General features: G+C 35.8%; 1 protein-coding gene across 23 annotated transcripts in view; it reads left to right on the plus strand.

Moving 5' to 3' along the window:
• SSBP2 (single stranded DNA binding protein 2) overlaps window positions 1-18,758 on the plus strand; it is a gene marked incomplete at both ends in the record, with an annotated part of 301,811 nt that overhangs the window by 62,553 nt on the left and 220,500 nt on the right. For all 23 annotated transcript variants that reach the window (XM_079702653.1, XM_079702669.1, XM_079702654.1 and 20 more), the window contains one exon: window positions 17,282-17,354. In XM_079702653.1, the coding sequence (XP_079558779.1) occupies window positions 17,282-17,354 (73 nt within the window). The remainder of the gene's footprint in view (window positions 1-17,281; window positions 17,355-18,758) is intronic.

The following is an 18,758-nucleotide window of genomic DNA, read 5'->3' on the forward strand; positions in this document are numbered from 1 at the left end:
CATAGTGGGGAACTTTAATACCTCACTTACACCAATGGACAGATAATTCAAAATGAAAATAAATAAGGAAACACAAGGTTTAAATGACACAGTAGACCAGGTAGACTTAATTGATATTTATAGAACATTCCATCCAAAAACAGCAGATTACACTTTCTTCTCAAGAGCACACGGAACATTCTCCAGGATAGATCACATCTTGGGTCACAAATCAAGCCTTAGTAAATTTAAGAAATTTGAAATCATATCAAGCATCTTTTCTGACCACCATGCTATGAGATTAGAAATCAATTACAGGGAAAAAAAAGTAAAAAACACAAATACATGAAGGCTAAACAATACATTACTAAATAACCAAGAGATCACTGAAGAAATCAAAGAGGAACTCAAAAAATACCTAGAGACAAATGACAATGAAAACATGATGATCCAAAACCTATGGGATGCAGCAGAAGCAGTTCTAAGAGGGAAGTTTATAGCTCTACAAGCCTACCTCAAGAAACAAGAAAAATCTCAAATAAACAATCTAACCTTACACCTAAAGGAACTAGAGAAAGAAGAACAAACAAAACCCAAAGTTAGCAGAAGGAAACAAATCATAAAGATCAGAGCAGAAATAAGTGAAATAGAAACAAAGAAAACAGTAGCAAAGATCAATAAAAGCTGGTTCTTTGAGAAGATAAACAAAATTGATAAACCTTTAGCCAGACTCATCAAGAAAAAGAGGGAGAGGACTCAAATCAATAAAATTAGAAATGAAAAAGGAGAGGTTACAACAGACACAGTGGAAATACAAAGCATCCTAAGAGACTACTACAAGCAACTCTATGCTTGTCCATAAAATGGACAACCTGGAAGAAATGGATGAATTCTGAGAAAGGTATAACCTTCCAAGACTGAACCAGGAAGAAATAGAAAATATGAACAGACCAAGCACAAGTAATGAGGTTGAAACTGTGATTAAAAATCTTCCAACAAACAAAAGACCAGGACCAGGTGGCTTCACAGGTGAATTCTATCAAACGTTTAGAGAAGAGCTAACACCCATCCTTCTCAAACTGTTCCAAAGAATTGCAGAGGAAGGAACACTCCCAAACTCATTCTATGAGGCCACCATCACCCTGATAGCAAAACCGGAGAAAGATACTACAAAAAAAGAAAATTACAGACTAATATCACTATGAATATAGATGCAAAAATCCTCAACAAAATACTGGCAAACGGAATCCAACAACACATTAAAAGGATCATACACCATGGTCAAGTGGGATTTATCCCAGGGATGCAAGGATTCTTCAATATACACAAATCAATCAGTGTGATACACCATATTAACAAATTGAAGAATAAAAACCATATGATCATCTCAATAGATGTAGCAAAAGCTTTTGACAAAATTCAACACCCATTTATGATAAAAACTCTCCAGAAAGTGGGCATAGAGGGAACCAACCTCAACATAATAAAGGCCATATCCGACAAACCCACAGCAAACATCATTCTCAATGGAGAAAAACTGAAAGCATTTCCTCTAAGATCAGGAACAAGACAAGGATGTCCACTCTCACCACTATTCTTCAACATAGTTTTGGAAGTCCTAGCCATGGCAATAAGAGAAGAAAAAGAAATAAAAGGAATACAAATTGGAAAAGAAGAAGTAAAACTGTCACTGTTTGCAGATGACATGATACTATACATAGAGAATCCTAAAGATGCCACCAGAAAACTACTAGAGCTAATAAATGAATTTGGTAAACTTGCAGGATACAAAATTAATAGACAGAAATCTCTTGCATTCCTATACACTAATGATGAAAAATCTGAAAGAGAAATTAAGGAAACACTCCCATTTACCATTGCAACAAAAAGAATAAAATAACTAGGAATAAACCTAGCTAGGGAGACAAAAGACCTGTATGCAGAAAACTATAAGACACTGATGAAAGAAACTAAAGATGATACAAACAGATGGAGAGATATACCATGTTCTTGGATTGGAAGAATCAATATTGTGAAAATGACTGTACTACTCAAAGCAATCTATAGATTCAATGCAATCCCTATCAAATTACCAATGGCATTTTTTACAGAACTAGAACAAAAAAATCTTAAAATTTGTATGGAGACACAAAAGACCCCCAAATAGCCAAAGCAGTCTTGAGGGAAAAAAACGGAGCTGGAGTAATCAGACTCCCTGTCTTCAGACTGTAATACAAAGCTACAGTAATCAAGACAGTATGGTACTGGCACAAAAACAGAAACATAGATCAATGGAAGAAGACAGAAAGCCCAGAGCTAAACCCACGCACCTATGATCAACTAATCTATGACAGAGGAGGCAAGGATATACAATGGAGAAAAGACAGTCTCTTCATTGAAGTGGTGCTGGGAAAAGTGGATAGCTACATGTAAAGGAATGAAATTAGAACACTCCTAACACCATACACAAAAATAAACTCAAAATGCATTAGAGACCTAAATGTAAGACCAGACACTATAAAACTCTTAGAGGAAAACATAGGAAGAACACTCTTTGACATAAATCACAGCAAGATCTTTTTTGATCCACCTCCTAGAGTAATGGAAATAAAAACAAAAATAAACAAATGGGACCTAATGAAACTTCAAAGCTTTTTCACAGCAAAGGAAACCATAAAAAGACGAAAAGACAACCCTCAGAATGGGAGAAAATATTTGCAAATGAATCAACGGACAAAAGATTAATCTCCAAAATATATAAACAGCTCATGCAGCTAAATATTTTAAAAAATGCAATCCAAAAATGGGCAGAAGACCTAAACAGACATTTCTCCAAAGAAGACATACAGATGGCCAAGCACATGAAAAGCTGCTCAACATCAATTATTAGAGAAATGCAAATCAAAACTACAATGAGGTATCACCTCACACCAGTCAGAATGGGCATCATCAGAAAATGTACAAGCAACAAATGCTGGAGAGGGTGTGGAGAAAAGGGAACCCTGTTGCACTGTTGGTGGGAATGTAAATTGATACAGCCACTATGGAGAACAGTATGGAGGTTCCTTAAATCCCACTATTGGGCATATACCCAGAGAAAACCATATTTCAGAAAGACACATGCACCCCAATGTTCATTGCAGCACTGTTTACAATAGCCATGTCATGGAACCAACCTAAATGCCCATCGACAGATGAATGGATAAAGAAGTTGTGGTACATATATACAATGGAATAGCACTCAGCCATAAAAAGGAATGAAATTGGGTCATTTGTTGAGATGTGGATGGATCTAGAGACTGTCATACAGAGTGAAGTAAGTCAGAAAGAGTAAAACAAATATCGTATATTAACGCATATATGTGGAATGTAGAAAAATTGTACAGATGAACTGGTTTGCAGGGCAGACATTGAGACACATATGTAGAGAACAAACGTATGGACACCAAGGGGGGAAAGCTGTGGAGGGGGTGGGGGTGGAGGTGTGATGAATTGGGCGATTGAGATTGACATGTATACACTGATGTGTATAAATTGATGACTAATACGAACCTGCTGTATATATATGTATATAAAAAGAAGCAAAACAGCCAAGACAGTTTTGAAGAGGAAGAAGATGTGGTAGTGGTAAGGTATGGAGACTTATTTATGCAGTAACAAGACTTTAAAAATAAAACTAGTGTAATATTGGCATAGGAGTGGGCAAGTACTGTATATCAATGTAACAGTTCTGAGTGCTCAAGAAATGACCCACATATAATGAGAACTTGGCATTATTATAAATTGGCGTTATATTGATTAATCAATATTTTGTGCTAGATAATTTTGTATGAAAAAAATCAACTTAATTCTATATCTAGGACTGTTCTTGGAGTTTCAGACTCATACTCAAACACTGTATCCCAAACTGAACTAATTGTAACTTGTCAAACTATTCCTTTTGTATTCTGTGTATCACTAGCAAAGAAATTTGAGAGCCAGTATTTATTCTTCTGCCTCCTAAATTTATTTCGCACATCCAAGCAATAAAATATTTTGTAGAGTTTAAGAAAAAGAAAAAACAAAGCAATGTTTTAAGATATGGGGGAGAATGAGTAAAGAGTGATTTGAGGTCTTAAGTCTGAGGGAGTTATCACCAGAGTCAAATACACTAAAGGAGTAAACTAAGACAAGGATTGCATGGTGAACACTTTTGACAGTGCAGCAAGAGTGGCTCAGGTAGAGTTGTGTGGAAGTCATATTATGGGAAGACTGGAGAGTAAGCCTGACTTAGCAGCACATGTACTAGTTAGGAGTTGATTAGGTTGCACATAATTGGAAACCCTAAATAAGATTAAAAGTTATTTCCTCTTAAATAAAAGAAATCTGAAGGTTGAGAATCCAGGGCTGAAATGGCAGTTCCATGAAGTTGTCAGGAATCTATACCCCTTCTACCTTTTTATTCTAGTGTTTTAGTCAGCTTGGGCTGCTATAATAAAGTACCATATTCAGAGTGGCTTATGAAGAACAGAAATTTATTTTTCACAGTTCTGGAGGATGGAAGTCCAAGATCAGAGTGCCAGCATAGTGTGTTTCTAGGGAGGATGCTCTTCCAGGTTGTAGACTGCTGACTTCTTGTTGTATCCTTACATGGTGGAAAGAAAGCTAGCTAGCTCTCTGGTCTCTTTCTGTCAGGGCACTAATGCCATTATGAAGACTCTACCCTCATGACCTAATTACCTCCCAAAGGCCCCACCTCTAAATACCATCACATTGGGATTAGGGTTTTAACAAATCAGTTTTGGGGGAACACAAACATTCAGTCCATTGCATCTGGCATTCCTAGAGTGGTCTCATTTTCATGGTCCAAGATGGAGGCTGAAACATCACACCAACCTTATAGGCTGAATGCGGGATAAGAGAATGTGGAACAATACCCCTTAGTGTAAGTCTTCCAGCTTAAATCTCTATCTCCTTGGCCAAACTTCTGGCAAGTGAACACACCCATCTTCAAGGGAAATAGGGGAACATTATCTTTTAGCTGAGGGGGAATATGTCCAGCTAATAATTTTGTTTCTCACTACTCAGAGCAAAGACCTTCCAGGCAACTAAGAGTCTCTACTGTAGAAGAGATTAAAATTGTGTGTGTGTGTGTGTGTGTGTGTGTGTGTGTGTGTGTGTGTGTAATTGAGGGGGGAGAGCAGGAGCTTATTAAAGCTCTATAAATTCAGTTAATCTGCTGTTTTGGAGCTTCCATGGTATTTCTCCTGGACATTCCTGTGGTTCATCATAAGGAAACTGTTAAAAATGGAGGAATAGATTGTGTACCTGACAGTGTTGATCTGCAAACTATTCTGCTTTTAAACACATTTAATTTTGCAGATATTTAGGGAAGTCAATTAAGGAAGGCAGACCTTTGCTAAATTATTTTACTTACGTTCTATAAATTATATTTTGGCATGCCAAGGAAACACTGAAATGGCATAGTAATCTGATTTAGTACCATGAACCTATTATAACACATTTTCTATTTAACTGGCTTTGTAATTGTCAATATTAGTGTAATTTATCCCTTTCAGCTGTTTTGGAATAAAAAGTATAGTTTCTAATTATAGGGTAGATTAGGTTAAAAAGCTTAAACTAATATAGGATGTAGCAATTCTCTGCTAACATCAGGGAGAATTTGGAAAGAGTAAATGTGTTTAGAGATTGCTTATTCTTTTAGATAGAGTTTTATTGTGATATGCCTCTTTCCATTTACTGCTTGGAACTTTGCTTTTTACCCATCAAACCAACTTGTATGGAGTCAGTTGACTAATCTTTCACTGGTATGGTCAGATTTTTCCCATAGGTATAGATAGCATGCTTTTATCTTCCATTTTTGGTTTGGAAACCTTGGAACATTGGTCTACATGATCTATAGGAACCACACAAACTTATATCATAGAGAAACAGTTTATCTTCTTAATGTTTGAGTGGAGGAGCAGGGTGGTGGGAGTGGTGGTTGTACTAACAGTTGCCTGATGTTGACTTTGACAGGTAAGCTTGCCACTTCTCCATCTTTCACTTGGTCATAGAGTGATATTTCCTGGGAATATAATTTCTTCATGGAAGATATTGAATCATGTTGTTTTGCAGTATTTTTTGAGATACAGCAGACTAAGCGTTGAGTCATATATCCTAATCTCAACTCTTTTACCAAATAGTTCTGTTGATCTGGAAGTCACTCAGTTGCTCTAGGCCATATTTTAGTAATAATAGGATTATGTAATCTTGTATTTGAGTGGTATTTTAAAGTTCATCTGATTCAAACTTCTGTTCAATGAATAAAGCCCCTGCAGTATCCCCAGTTTCAACCTGTACTGTTCCTTTACTCTTTCAGAGATTGGACACTCACATTTTCCAACCCCCAAATGGTTCTTTTCTCAGCCTATAAGATTTTTGGATAGCTCTAATGGTTACAAAAAGGGTCTTTGAGGTGTTGAGTTACAATTTGCCTTCTTAGCACTTTAACCCATTGGTTTTAGTTCCACCCTCTTTAGCCATGTAAAATAAGACCAATCCCTGTAATAGCTGACAACCGATTAAGTGTTTGAGCCTTTACTTTCTGCAGGTTATGTATCACTGATACTTCCAACCATTGCTCACAACTTGTCTTTTTTTTCCCCCTCATCTTTCTAGGACTTTTTATCTCTCCTTTTTCAGTTCTATGTTAATGCATTTAAGGTAAAATTGGCTCTTGGCAGGGTGGTCTAATATACTATTAATTCATATTAAACTTGCAATCAGCTAAAACCTGTCTTTTTATATGGGCTATTGTTATATTTGTCTATCCTATACAAGATTTTTGATTCAAGCACAGGATTGTACATTTATTTTTGTTAAGTTAATCTTATTAGATTTAGTGCAGTGTTTCAGAGTGCCTGTTCTTTTGGGATACTGATTCAGGAATCTAAATATATTAGTTATCTTCTTACTTTTATTTTCAAATTTGATGATTATGCTGTGATTGTTTATATAAAATCAAGGAGTTTGATTATTTGTTTCGGGACTTAGGGAAGTCAAGATCTCTTAGGTCACTCTTTTCATTGATTTAGGCACGCATGGATGCCAAATGCTTCTGAGTGCAATTGACTGGAAGTTGAGTATCTGGAGATTAATTTAGTAGAGGTTCATGTTGTATTTAATCCTATTTTCTCCCCTTGTCTGCTTTTCTCTTTTATCTGTTGATTATTTTAGCTTCTTGTGTAGAGATACACTTTAAATATTTATTTTTAGATACAAATATAACTGAAGAATCAGAATAACTTTATCTAAATTTATAGATATATAAATCCCACTTTCTGATATTTAAAAAAATGTGGGTTTTTACTTATGTTTTGGGGTACAAAATAAATTTCTGTGTTCTAAAGCTTTACATGGTAACCTAAATTTTAATTAGGAAATGCCATAGGGAATGCCTTCTAGATGAACATTTTTCTCAATTACAAATGTACATAAACAGACTTATTTTTAAAAATCTGAAAAAATAAAAGAGAACTATATGGAGAAATTCTTAATAAAATAACATTGCTATAAACTGCTACTAAATAATTGAATGTTTCCTTTCATATGTAAATGCATTTTATAAGCTATAAAATAGTATAAATATAAGTTCCTATTATTACTCTATCATATTCTATATAATAGAGTAAAATCTTTCTATTGCATAGTGATACTAGAAGTCTGTCTCAATAATGGAATATTTTGTGAAACATTTTATTACTTTCAGGTACATAGAGAATTTTATTTTGGCCATAATTCTTTCATGCTATTATCCTTTCCCTAAACGTCCTCTTTTCTTCCTGCTTATCCCATTTCCCTTAATACCTAGCTTAAGTACAATTTCCTCTGTTAGTTAAAGCCCTTTTGTCAAGAGTCTCTTACAGTGGTCTCTTCCTGTTCTGAATTCTTGATGTTTTGTTGCCTGTACACCAATCATATGCCACTTTGTGTTACTGATCTTATTTTTAATTATATTTTTCTTCCGATTAACAAGTCTGAAAATTACTTGAGGGCAAAATTTGTCTTCTTTTTTTTTTTTTTTTTGGTCTAAGACCTAGAACAATGGTAGGAGCTGACTAACTGTTGATGGTGATGAGCATTAAGGGTTTATTTGTAAAGTTTCTCAGGATGTTTGAAAGTAGTTTCTCTTTCTAACATTAGATATTTAGAATTATCTTTATGCTACTAATTTGTTAAACTCTTTGTTAGTGTAAAGATGTATTCTTTGACCATATTGCCACAAATTCTGCCTTAGTGGGTCCTAAATTAATGATGTTTCATTGGTTCTCAATACTTTACACAAACTAGATGCTTAAGAGTTGTCTAATAAAGAGATAAATAAATGGCCTGAAAGAGCAAATGCTGTAAATGTCTAAATATTTTGAACTAATGCTAGGAAATGGATTAAGCCCTAGACAAAGCCCCTGTGGTTCTAATTATTTTATATGGAGCCTTTAAAAAATAGCTTCAAATAGGGATTAAAAATATACATTTATACCCTCTGAAAATCAGAGAGAAGAATTATCCTGTGTCTTTCCTGAGTTGGGTTTTTCCTTCAAACACCTGCCCACTTCCTTCTGTGGTATTAAGAGTTCTGGGACCTGTGTCTATGGGTGTATTCTTCTGAAGCATTTTTTCCCTGTTCTGCATGTGCCCTAAGGAGTACAGATCAGAGACATTGCTGGAATTTGTTATGAGAAAAACTCTTCCAGAATTCCTCTAGGGGAAGTGGAAAATGAATTACAAGCACTAGCCTCAATGAATGGTGCATATTAATGTGGATACTTTAAACATGGCAATAATGAAGTAGGTCCAACTAAAGACATCACCAAATATGTTATAGCTAGATGATCATACAGATTTGGCTGGGGTTAAGGAATTTAGAACAAGGTGAAACATTTAAAAAGAAGGTGCAAGAAGTAGTAGGGAATGTAAAGTGAGTGCTAAAGGAAAGCAGATATAAAGCAGAATAGATCTAAATGCCAAAATAGCATGTGCAAAGATTAGAAAAGAGAATTAACAGGAAGAATTAAGAAAAATAAGAATGTCAGATCAAGTTCTTCTCATTTCTATTCATGGACTCCTTAGAAGTCCCCATCACACGGAAACCTGAGGGTAGAGAAGTAAGCTATAGTGGCTTCAGTCCACATCAGGGAGCCTCAGACTTTTAGTGAGGAGACTATTAATGTTCATGAAGCAGGGAATAGAAGGATATTGGAGGATTTACAATTCCCTAAACTTGTGGGGGATACAGGTTACTAAAACCCGGTCAGAATGAAGTGTTCACGTCTGTGATCCCAAGTTTGAAGAGCCTCAGAAAGGAAGGTAGACCCTGAACTGCTGATCTTAGACTTGGTTCTGTGGCATGGGTTGCAACCACCTGGCATGTGACCTGCTGGGCACCAGAGAAATGATGACTTATGGTGAGGAGGTGCTGCCTATACATATAGCTTCTGCTATGTGCACTCTTTAAAAGACAGAAATAAGGAGAGAGAGGTTTTTTTAAAAATTTATATTTTATTTTACATTGGAGTGTAGTTGATTTACAATGTTGTGTTAGTTTCAGATATACAGCAAAGTGATTCAGTTAAACATATACATATATCCATGCTTCTTCACATTCTTTTCCCATATAGGCTATTACAGAGTACTGAGCAGAGTTCCCTGTGCTATACAGTAGGTCCTTGTTGATTATCTATTTTGTATATAGTAGTGTGTATATGTTAATACCAAACTCCTAATTTATTCCTCCCCACCACGTTTCCCCTTTTGGTAACCATAAGTTTGCTTTCAAAGTCTGTGAGTCTGTTTCTGTTTTGTAAATAAGTAGAAGAGAGAGATTTTAAATGATGCAATTTATTTTCAGTTCTACAATAAACTTCTGCATGAGGTGAAAAAAGAAAAAAAAATCATAAAGCCTGGAGGAAATTCTGAGTAAGTTATTTTCAGTGCTTAGTAGCAAGAGGAAAAACATTAGACTGCTTTTAAATGTTTTCCACTCATCTTAATTTCTTGGGATATGTAATTTATATTATTTATAAAGAAGATATTTTCTAGGTTATTAACTTATTATTAGAGTAAACTGTTACTGTTCATTTGTACTTGAGGAAAATGTTACACATAGATAATAATTTAAAATTAGCTTGGGGAAGAAGATATGAACTGATGACTAGGTTTTAAAATAATTTTTTCTTGATTATAGGGATTTTCAAAACACAGAACAGTAGAGAGAGGGAAGTAAGAAGCCCCATTACCCATTGTAAATGCTTTGAAAAATACTTATTTTAAAAAGAGCAGTTTTAGGTTCATAGCAAAATTGGTCAGAAGGTACAGCGATTTCCCATATTCCCCTTTCCCCCAGTGGCCATGTCATTCACCAACCTGAAAGTTATTTTAATATCTCTGACTTGATACTTGGTATCACTTTTTAAATAATATTTATCTTTACCTAAAGCTACTTTCTAGCCAAATTAATCTGGCTACACTGCATGTTGTTAAAAGCTTATTTGGGTTGTTAAAATTACACACTATGGTTAGGGTAAGTCTACTTTTACTTTAGGACTAGTTTAGTCCTACCTCCAAAGTGTGGCCCGTGGGTCTCTACCGAATGCTGTTGGTGTTCATTGTGAGTAGTGTTCTTGAAGTTTCTCCTGTGAGTAGTTAGTGGTTTCCCAGCCCTCTGTGAGCAACAGTTCTTTGCCTGGCTTGGTGGAGTTCCACCATATACACGGGCAAAGGGATTCCTATGCAGATTGTTGGAGTTGTTTTGCTGTGTAGCCCCCTCCTGTCTGATACTCTGCCTACAAATTCCAGCTGCCTCAATCCTCCCCAGTTTAATCCCTTGATCTCTTCAACTTGAGACCACTGTGCTGTATTTGGATTTGTTCCCTCCTTGCACTTTGTTCTGGAATGTGCCTTCAGGCAGAAAACTAGGGTTATGATAGGACTCAAATCTTGTATGTTCCTCTTTTCTCAAGTTTTACAGGCCTGCACTGCCTGTTGTCCAGTATCTAAAACCAGTTGTTTCATATATCCAGTTTTCTAGTTGTCTGCAGCAAGAGGGCAAGTTCAGCCCCACTTACTCCTCCATGGCATAAGTGGAAGTCTGGTGTCTGGTGTTAATTTTGATGTTAATACATTGAAATTGAGTATGGGATGACTCCCAAGATTAGTCAGCAAGTGTTAGGAAGCTACTAGTATCCTGGATGGATATAAAAGAAAATCTACTCTCTATAAGGATGACACAAACAGAACTATGTATATCAGACAATATATATCAAGATTCCATGGGCAGGTGGGAGCATGGGTATAATGTATAATCTTCAAGCTGGATTGAAATGGACTAAATGCTATTATCAAGTATACCCAGTACTGTATTTCCAATGTATATAGCTTAGCTCTAAGAGTGGATGGAGTACTTCCCTGGTGGTGCAGTGGTTAAGGATACGCCTGCCAATGCAGGGGACACGGGTTCCACCCCTGGTCTGGGAAGATCCCACATGCCCTGGAGCAACTAAGCCCATGCGCCACAACTACTGAAGTCTGCGCGCCTAGAGCCCGTGCTCTGCAACAAGAGAAGCCACCGCAGTGAGAAGCCTGTGCACCACAACGAAGAGTAGCCCCCGCTCGCCACAACTAGAGAAAGCCCACGTGCAGCAATGAAGACCCAACGCAGACAAAATTAAATACATATAAATAAATAAAGTTATGAAAAAAATCAAATGGGAGATTATAGCAAGAACAATTATTTTAAAAAATGGATGGAAATTTTTACTAAATTTTACAAATAACCATATTTCTGTAAACTCTTGATTAGTTTTAAATTAATTCTTATTTTTATATCTTAGCCTTTTAATTTTCTCTATTGATAGTCATTTTAATCATGAATTTGCCTGTCTGCACAAGGCAAGTGTTTTTATTTCTAAGCACACCAAATCATTTAATTCCAAATCCATACTCCCAAGCATTACTTGTCTATCATTTATGACATCAATGACACATCGGCAATGTAATATTTTTTATGCCCAGCTATCCATTTAATAATTGTTAAATCTTTCACTCCTTTCCCTGTCAGTCTTAACTGATGCAATTATCTCTGCATCAGAACATTTAATTCTGTTTGGTATCTTCAATATCTTTATGTATATCAGGTATCTATTCTCTAAAACTGATATTGAGAGTATAAAAAATAGACTAAGTGAATTTGAAACAAAGACTGGATATTAATATTATTGGGTGGTTGCATAGACACAGTTTTTGACATGCTAAATCTGTTTTTTAGCTTCACTGTTAATGATGAAGAACTTTAAAAAGACAATGTTAGAAACAGATTTCTAATTTTTCACACCTCCTTAGCACCAGGTTGTAAGCTCTGTTGAAAATTTGATCAGGCTGATCTAGTTTCATTACTAAACTACTTACAATCCCATGAGCAGTCTCTCAGTGGCTGCCAAATGCTCCTTGCTACTTGTTAGCTAGCTGTGATCCAGCTAACTCTTGGCATTTTATCACTTAGGAGACACATGTGGATACTGATACGTGTCATTAGTCAACAATGGAATTATACAATGGATCAGGAATAAGAGAGTTCTTTTTTCTAACTCCAACATGACTTTTTTTTAAACTTTTTATTTTATATTGGAGTATAGTAGATTAACAATGTTGTGTTAGTTTCAGGTGTACAACAAAGTGACTCAGTTATTCATATACATGTGTCTATTCTTTTTCAAATTCTTTTCCTTAGGATTATTTACTGGCCATAGGTAGCCATTCTTCTTATTTGACCTTTAACATTCATCCTTGCTCGTTATTTAAAAATTAAGGGGCTTCCCTGGTGGCGCACTGGTTGAGAGTCCGCCTGCCGAGGCAGAGGACACGGGTTCGTGCCCCGGTCCAGGAAGATCCCACATGCCGCAGAGCGGCTGGGCCCGTGAGCCATGGCTGCTGAGCCTGCGCGTCCGGAGCCTGTGCTCCGCAACAGGAGAGGCCACAACAGTGAGAGGCCCGTGTATCGCAAAAAAAAAAAAAAAAAAAAAAAAATTAAGGTCTTCTTATTCTGGCAGGACATATTATATGAGCTGTTTATATGTTAAGCATATTAGCCTTTTGTTGTCCTATTGATTGTATATCCTATTTTCTCAGTTCATTATTGCTTTTTAATTTTATTTGGGGTTTTTCGGTGGGGGGGTAGTCAGAGGTTTAACATCTTTCTGTGTTCTTTTCATTTTTATATATCTTTAATTCCCTTCTAATTATATATTTTGTAATTAACAAAAAAATCCACTTTTGTTAGAATTGTGCAAAATAAAGTAAGTGGGATTTCCCCCTTTCCTTTTGTAAATAGGTTAAAAAGTTAGACTGTAGACTGCTCAACATCCAAATTTATTAGAGATTTTGAATACATGAAGTCTAGTTGAAATATCAATATTAGAATTGGAGATTGATAGAATTTAAATTGTGAAGTTTTATCAGTGGTGGTTGACTTTTCCGTTCTGCCTTCGATGGCACCCGTGAGTGTATATGTGTGTAACTGAGGGACAATGAGTTGAGTGTGCATCACATGTGTAGGTGATATGTAATTACTGTGTTGAGGGCAGTGCCAGGTGGGCTCAGGCTTTGGCTATTCTCAGTTCTCTTCCCATTTTAACCTCTACCTTTGCTCTTACTTTTAAAGCTTAAGAGCCTGCAGTAACCAGGGAGTACAGAAGGTCTTGAGCTGTTTCAGATATATTTTGCATTCTGGCTTTGTATTCCTCTCTAGAATTCCTGGTCATGATTTTGTTAACTCATTCCTTGGTATCTATTTGAAATTTAGAATGAAATGAAGATAACTTAAAGGCATATGATCCATGAATCATTGATATGCTTTTTCATTAATCAATGTTTAAAAAAAAAGTCTGTGTCTGCTTTCTGCAAACAAACTCTTACTGCATGATTAATTTTTTTCTGTGTAATTGGATCACATTATAAGCCACTAGATTAAATAGCCACTCTGTACTTTATCAAAAGTAGTTAAATTTCTTAAAGATCCTAGAAAGGAAAATGAAAATGTTAATATGAGAGTGTACACATTTTAAATATTTGTATATTTAATATTTATTTTAAAATTTTCACTGTCCAGTAGAAATTGAATCCGAATAAAATGTTTGATGATCTCCTGTCACTAGGTAAGGGACCATGCTATGATTCATCTGCACGGATGGACAAGTGTCACTCCGCACTCCCCTGGAATCATTTGTATTCATACACAAATAATTTATTACAGGGCTTTTCCCCCAGAACCTTCTGGAGATTCTTATTTCTGGTGGCCCTAATGCCTCTATTGTAGGCAGCTAATGGGAAACACACAGTATCTGTACCTGAAGGTAGAACAAATACTCCTATTGCTGTGGCTCCTACTGGTTCTTCAGGAGCAGGAGGGAGGATAGAAAGGAATGGCAAATGTGAGAGAGGCTGCGGTGTTGGAATCCAGTATGTGACTTGCTAATATAATATGTAACAGAATTAGCTGACACTGTTGCAGTCATTGTTACTATTTACTGTGCTCTCTGATCCTTTCAACAATACTACAAGGAAAGTATCCTTCCCATTTTACAAATGAGGAAACTGAGACTCAGAAATTGTGTTTCATTGAAAGTGAGCACAGGTACTGTAAATAGAGGGAGAAGGTGAATTTAACTCTGGACATGGTCAAGTTAAGAGAGAGCTATCCTGCTAGAAATTTCAAACAGTAATTTGGAGAAGCAGGTTTGGAGCTTGGTAGAGAGGATAGGGCTAAAGACATAGGTTTGGAAAATCCTATGCACAGAGGTAGTAGTTAAAATGTTGGAGATTTGCTAGTGATGTATTCTGGAGTCATCAAGGCAGTAGAGTTGATTAACTGTTCACCCATATGATGCTCCTTGCCACTCTCTCTGGAGTATAGGTTCTGACTGCCTGGGAAGCGTTCATTTTGTTCAAGGAAGTTATAGAACATGGATATATGAGGCGGTGTTATAGATAGATTTTCTCAGCCCTGTCCCATTTTATCATCCTGTTGATAACAATATGATGTCCTGCTACAGCTCAGATTCTAAGGGTAGGAAGACAAGCACACCCCTAGGAAGATGCTTCAAAATCTTTAGTTCTGTGGTTTGAAACCCCTTCCCCCCATTGATTCTGTGCCTCCGCCAATACGTCTTTTAGAATCACTGTCCTGAACCCATTGAGAGAGAGAAGATTGTTGCTTTAAATTCTACTTATAAAGAGGTATACTTTTTGCTACCTAATTAATTGGGGGAAAACATAGAAGAAATATATTATCTCCTTTAATATTACAAAGAACAGATTACAAGGAAGTGGCTTGCTTAACTTTAAGGAATGGTGTTTATTGCAGGGACACAGCAACAGTTGTGCTCTGGCCTTGACTGTTCTGGGGTCTGTTCTGTTATTGCACCCCCACCCCCAGACCCACCACGGTGCCTCTGCTTCACTCAGCGCCTCTCACTTCCAACTTCTCCAAGCTTGGTAGAACATCCTTACTGCTGAGCCTTTGACTTAGGCCTGGCTTTCTTGTCCAGACTGCACCACTGGTTTGGCTCTAGGTCCAAGATTTTACAACCCACAAGGAATAACCCAAGGCTCTAGGGCCGTACGCAGTAGGGCCACACTGCCACTGGCAGGCAATTTTGAGGCTTCAGTCTCTCCAGGAGAAATTCACAAATACTTTTTTTTTTCAAGGTGAAATCTGCCATCATGATCGGGAATCATGTGATGGGTTTGGAAGTAGTTAGTGGAGAGACAGAGTATGTGGGATATGTGTGTTTGAAGAATGTGTGATAAGAATCACCAGTTGGGTTTGTTTGTTTGAAACTACAGGAACATTTCAATTCCCGTATCCCATATGACATACTTTGGGGTATGAACCTTCCTCAGGGAGCATCACACAGGGATGTGACATACTACCTGTGTTAGGGTAGAAGAAGAGTTGAGAAGCACTGATCCAGGAAGTGGCATTCAACTTGAAGAGAATAGGAGATGTTCCTAAATTATATTCGTATACTCACTGTCAACAGCATATTTTCATCTATGAGTAACTTTAACAGATGTCTGCTCATGGTGCTTAGTAACTACAGAATAATTCTCATCTTAAGAGTTTGGCAGTTTTGAAATGGAGAAAGAATTAAATGGACAGAGCAAGTGATTATATACAGGCTTTCCCTTTTCATGACAAATACATGTTATGTTTTCATGAAAATGGGGAAAATATTCATTTTTGCAAATGCCATCAGTCTTTAACAATCATAAATTCACTTGGCAAGAGAAATGGAGTAGCTCTACAGAACTGTGGTTATTGTTACATTGTTTTGTTTACTGTAAACCTGGCTCAATATTGGTAAATACAGTGTAGCAGAAACTGAACTGTTGTGAGCTCTCTGGGCATCAGTCCAAGATATCATTAAAAATACTGCCTCAGACTAATTTGGGTTTATGAATAATATTTTGTTAACAGCTTAACTAAAATTGAGCCACATGGTGTAGCTTAAAATTCTGAATCCACAAGATAATGAGAGTAGTGTAAATGTATAGTGCATACTTAATATTCTATATTTGAGTGATAAATTTATATTTACTTCCGTGTTAACCTTTAAAGTATAAGCACCCAAATGCTTAATATAATCTGGTATCTTTAAAGTTTACTTAATGCTGTGATTTGCTGTTAATTTGAATTTCTTTTAAACTAAAATATTATTGGTTTAACAATCTAAACTAAAGAATAAGGAGAGAGGGCCTGAACAAATATATTAAAATGGACATTCAACACCCATTTTGGTATATGGATATGTAAACAGCTGGAGTTTATGTTAACATTCACCAGAAAGACAGAAGGATATAGTGTTGTTGTAAAGGTCCAATAACTTAATTCATTTGTTTTACTAATAATTAGACCTTCAGGTAGGTTATGGGAATTATTAATGTTTGGTTTTAAGTTAGTAATTCATATTAGGTATAACAAAGGGAATTGAGGGCTTGATAAGTTAGATGATCCAAGACAAAAATCCATATTTAGGTGTTTCTTGCCAAGAGAAGATATTATGTGTCTTATTCTTTTGTGCCCTATTTTAATTAAAGTTCTTTCTGAACATATGTGTATAAACTCCCATTGAAAAGATGTTGGAAGAGTTGATTTTCTGTCACTGTTCCTGTGAAAAATATTTCTGTAATGAAAAGGTGTGTGCATTATTTAAAGAATGAATTTTAAATATACCCCTTCTCAATAAATATTTTATTCATTTTACAGGTTAGCACTCTACGTATATGAATATCTGCTCCATGTAGGAGCTCAGAAATCGGCCCAGACATTTTTATCAGAGGTATGTTTTGTATATTTTCTGCATTGTATTTTGATATCCTATGTAAGTGAATGAAAAATATACTGTAACAATTATTTGAAAAAAAATCATTATGTATTATATAATGAATGCTCAGTTATCAGAATGCATAATATACTCTTTGTAGATTGTTTGTAAGCATTTTTAGTATCCCAAAATTCCATGTCCATGCAAATAACCTCCTACTCAACTTTACAGCCATTTTTTCCCTGTAGAAATAGAACCTTTAAACCATCATATCTCTAGTTTTAGCAATATCTTATTTTGGCATTATTCACAATTTTGGAAAATATGGTTTTTGTTTTTATTTTGTGTGGATAATAGTAGATTGATGACTGAAACTTCCGTTAGAAAACACTTTGATAATCTTGCTTCAACTTCTTTTTTCTCTTTCTGTTTTTCTCCGTCACAATATTTTAAACTTTGAGCTCTCATACAATGTTACTTTTTCCTTCTCTAATTTATATAATGATGAGGATGAGGAGGATTTTATTGAGTTATATATATGCCAGGCATATTATCTATAATTATAATAAATATTATATTATCTATAGTTCTTATAAGAAATTTGCAAGGCATATGGTATTATTCCTGATTTACTGATAAGAACTACAGGGCTCAGGGAGTTTATATTACTAGCTTATGGTCACATAGCTTAGTAAGTTATGGAACTAAAATTCAAACCTTAGGTTCATGTTAATTCCAAAGCCCCTGGTTTCCCCTCTGTATCTGTGCTGTCCAGTATGGTAGCCGCTGGACAGATATGACTTTTTGAGCACTTGAAATATGACTAATGCAATTGAGAAGTGCTGTAAGTATGAAGGTACACACTGGATTTTGAACACTTGGTGTGAACAAAAGAATATAAAATATCAATAATTTAAAATTTTTGATCACATTGAAATGATAATATTTTGGATATATTAGACAAAATAAAATTACTAACATTATTTTTCTTTTTTAATGTAATTTCTAGAAAATTTTAAATTACATCGGTGGCTCTCATTTGTGGCATATGTTTATGTTTCTGTGGGACATATGTTTCTGCTGATCAAAATTACATTGTCTCTAGTGATCTCACTAGTTTGCCCCTTCCAGATCAGGGATATGACGGGCAACCCCTTGACCAAAGTGCCCTGCCTGAGGTACAGCCTTCTTGAGATTCACTATCCTCCAACAAGCACACAAGTAAACAAACACATGTAGCCCCCCAATCTTTTATCTAATTAATTAATATATGTGAACCGTTAGGGCCTGTTTGCAAGTAAGAAAATCGAGAGGTATGCTCAGAACTTAAGAAGTCAATTGTTTTACTATAGAAGGAATATATGCAATGTAATAAAAATGTGATTTCAACGTTTATTTAAATCAAAACAGAAGTTTAAC

The sequence above is a fragment of the Hyperoodon ampullatus genome, assembly GCF_949752795.1.
Source record: "Hyperoodon ampullatus genome assembly, chromosome: 4".
NCBI classification, from domain to species: Eukaryota; Metazoa; Chordata; class Mammalia; order Artiodactyla; family Ziphiidae; genus Hyperoodon; species Hyperoodon ampullatus.